The 3,890-nt window shown below is 35.6% G+C and overlaps 1 protein-coding gene across 1 annotated transcript; it reads left to right on the forward strand.

Annotated features, from left to right (window-relative positions):
- Positions 1–1,608: 1,608 nt before the first annotated feature.
- Positions 1,609–3,169, forward strand: LOC102212064 (granzyme B-like). The gene is made up of 5 exons (XM_005734013.1): positions 1,609–1,698; positions 1,803–1,962; positions 2,198–2,336; positions 2,537–2,758; positions 2,846–3,169. The coding sequence occupies exons 1-5, from the start codon at positions 1,641–1,643 to the stop codon at positions 3,008–3,010; spliced, it is 744 nt and encodes a 247-aa protein (XP_005734070.1). The 5' UTR covers positions 1,609–1,640; the 3' UTR covers positions 3,011–3,169.
- Positions 3,170–3,890: the final 721 nt, after the last annotated feature.

Below are 3,890 nucleotides of genomic sequence, written 5' to 3' on the forward strand. Positions count from 1 at the left end.
GAGGCAGAGGCAGCCAGAAGGGGACAGGGGGGGGGGTAGCCTCCTCTGCACCCTGGTGACTTACCCCTAATCCAAGGCCCTGCATGTGTGGGTGGAAAATCATATGTCTAGTGAGGTCTTTGTGGCTGTAAAGCAAGCCATAAACATTGAGCAATGTTGAGTAGAGAAGTCAGCGGAAAAAGTGATAGTAATCTATGCTTCCTGATAACTGCAAAAAAAATAAAAGATTACAGAAGAACATTTCAATATGTGTAACTAAGACAGAGAAATACGCAAGACTGAGAAAAAAAGTGAACTTCAACTGACTCATTAACAGGAAAAGACAAACAAACCCCAAAACTGTGGGAACTTGGATTTAAAAATTGCATCTCTTTTTCTGTCTATGAACAGTGTTTTCTTCTGATTTCTTGAAGTATTCCACAATATGATTTCCACAACAGAATTATGCCTGATCTTAATGCTTTGCCACCTGAGATCACAGTCGGTCACTACTGATTTTCAGCTTTGTCCTTTTCACACAGCTTTTCATGTAATCATTGATATTTTTGGAAATTGGGGGTTGTATAGAATAGAATTCAGAATTCAACTTTATTGTCATTGCACATGCACAGGTACAGGGCAACGAAATGCAGTTTGCATCCATCCAGAAGTGCTTTAGTGATATAGATATCAGCAACGCACAGCAATTCTGGACGTATAGATGCCGTTATATAGTACACACCCATTTAAATTTTTAGCAATTAGTTAACAAAATGTTTAAAAATAATCCATCTGATTTTCCCTTGTCTTAATGATAGAGCTGTAATTTTGGTAAGTCTGTTAATGCAGCGAATCTGCATTTTTACCTTTTTCCATTTTTCTAAACTTTAGGAATAGAACAGAGATATTACCATTACATTAATAATGACAAAAGCACTCAATATGCACACTTTTAACACTACTGTGCAGTTCCTTTTACACTCACTGCTGTGATGCTTTCATTTTCTATTGCTTGTTTAATCTATTCATATCTTTTTCCATAGCACAATTTAATCTTCCTTTGAAAAGTCAAGAAAACTTCTGTGAGTTGCTGCCAATGCCACTCTTTTCATGCAGAGGAAACCTAGGGTTAACTTTGTGTAACTACCTATGCTGATTGCCAGTATTACGGTAAGTGATCATGGAAAGATACTCTGGGTATGTTGAAAACACAGGCCTCTAGTGGACTTGTTTGTTGTTCACCTGCCCATTGATAGTTTTTTAGCCATTCCTCCAGTGAAATGGATTGTTCTAGGAAGTGCTGGTCACTAATACTGTTTTCAATTAAACTGAATTCAATTGAATTCAATTCAGTCTTATTTATATAGCGTCAATTACAGCAAAAATCATAATTACAAAAACAGATGCCTCAAGGTGCTTTATATTGTAAGGTAAGACTGTACAACAGCCAGCTATAATACCAGATAAAAATATGACCTATCAGGCTCTGGAGGTGAGAGATCTTGTGTGAATATGGTTTATGAATACAGCCACATCATTCACATATGCAAATGACACAAACTCCTCCTTCTCTTTCTGTGATAAGAAAGCATTTAAAGATTGAATCATTCAGTGTAGTGTCCCACTGCTCTTTATTAGCTCACCCTGACTTTGATCTTACCATGTTTACCCACTGTAACCTGGTAGTACTTATATTCGTGTTGATTCTTCAAGATCAGGGTAAGTATGTTTACTTAGTGCATACTTATATCCAAAGTCAGAACTGAAACACTGCATGATAAAGATTTTGATATACAGAATCTGATAACTTTTTTTCTTTCTAGTTTATACAGGAGAAATCATTGGTGGCCGTGAAGTTGTGCCACATAGCAAACCATATATGGTGCTTTTGGAGCTGCACAACTTAGGTGGTCATAACAAACACTGTGATGGCTTCCTCGTTAATGAGGACTTTGTGCTGACTGCTGCCCACTGCCATGCAAAGTAAGTTTAACATAGTTTATTTTCACATAGAAAGAATTAAGTGTCCAGTATATTTTGTTATCGCAGTAAGCTGGGTTTATGTTACTCATAAACTCACGGACTGGGATAAAAGCTTTCATGGCGGTTTCATGAATGTACTCATAACATTTTTTTATTTTTTTTTATTTGGTTAGCATCAGACCAGCACTCTTCTCTTTTACACTGTCAAAAAGTGATTGCACTTATTTCATTTTAGGTCCTACAAAGTCTTTTTGGGACTTCATGATTACCACAACCATAATGGAGTACAACATGTGTCGGTGCCTGAGACCAATGCATTTCCACACAAAGACTATAATCCAGTTTCTTACAGCAACGATATAATGCTTCTTAAGGTAAAAGAAACAACAGTATTTTGGGGGGTTTGTTGTCAAATTTTTATTATTTCTTCCAAGTCAAATTTAATTTCTTATTATTGTTTGTTATTACCTTTAGATAATGTTCAACTAAAACAAACAGCATTAAAAGGAAGGGTCAGAAATATGTAATATTGTAATATTTTAACAAATATTTTTGTCTCTCCTTGCTCCTGAAGTTGAGCACCAAAGCAGTGTTCAACGAGAATGTGAAACCTATTGATCTTGCAGACCGTGATGATGGATTTGCGCCAAAATCGTGTGTAGTTCCTGGTTGGGGAAACACGGGAAACGGTAAAGACTCTGATGTGCTCCTGGAAGTCAATGTAACCCTGACTGAGAATGAGATTTGTGCTAAGGAAAATAAGTACTGCTCTGAGGGTGCCACTGGACCATCCACGGTAAGTAGCTTTTATACCTTAAAAAAGTTTGGTCAGTAATGATAATGATAGTGCTGCAATAACTACATACTATTCTTGTATTTCCAGGGAGACTCTGGTGGCCCATTAGTCTGTGAAAATGGAAAGGCATACGGGGTGGTGTCCGCCAGTAGTAACTCAATGCTAGATGGCCTCAAGCTCTACAGTTACATTAAGATACCTGACAAACGAGACTGGATTGATTCTGTCATAGATCATCATCGAAAGTGGTAATTCGTGTATTGAATCTGCCTTTAAAAAAAGTTATATGACAACTGAGATTTGAATATTTGAACTCATTCTATTAAAATGATGGGTGGCAAGGTGGTGCAATGGTCACACTGCTGCCTTTTTTCTTCCAGCTACAAACCTTTTCTTTGCAAACCTGTAGTTTCATTTTAGTCATAGTTTAAAATCTTAAATTTAAATGTAGAATGAATATCATTTTTTTAATTTTAATGTTAGATACTGCATTTACTACTCTTAAAATCAAAAGATTTTAAGATTTCGAATTAGTTTAAGAGAGAAACCAAGATGATATGTTGGATTGTAACAGCAATAAACTGTTGTGCTACTCACTGTGTTTATATTTCATTATACAAACATATGGATAAATATACATTTATGTATGTATAAAATATGTGTTTGTTTTTGTGTGCATGCGTTTATAATGTATGTATGACAGTTGTAAACTGCACATGCTTCCCAGAGAACATCCCAGGTCAGAGGTTGACAACATACATTCATTGTTTAGCTGTAGTTCATTGTTTAGCTGTACTTGTTGGCTTAAAATTTGTTCAGCAAAGGACCCAAACAGAGATGACAAAGAGCAAATTTTAATAGCTCCATAAATGGAGATAATTTAAATTTTTTTAGAGGACCCTATATTAATACAGTACTAACAGAATACTCAAGTACATATTTTCCCTTTTGCTTGTTTGTGTGTTTTTTAAATAAATTTGCAAGAATTTCAAACAAACTTTTTTCGCTTTGTCATTAAGGGATATTCTGTGTAGATGTCTGAGGTAAAAAATGAATTTAATGAAATTGATCTGTTTCTTGACAACGTAATTCTTCCAAAATTACTAGACAGTCAAGCAATGGAACTGGATTC

This window comes from Pundamilia nyererei, unplaced genomic scaffold, assembly GCF_000239375.1.
Source record: "Pundamilia nyererei isolate P.nyererei 1_Seehausen unplaced genomic scaffold, PunNye1.0 scaffold00056, whole genome shotgun sequence".
NCBI lineage: Eukaryota > Metazoa > Chordata > Actinopteri > Cichliformes > Cichlidae > Pundamilia > Pundamilia nyererei.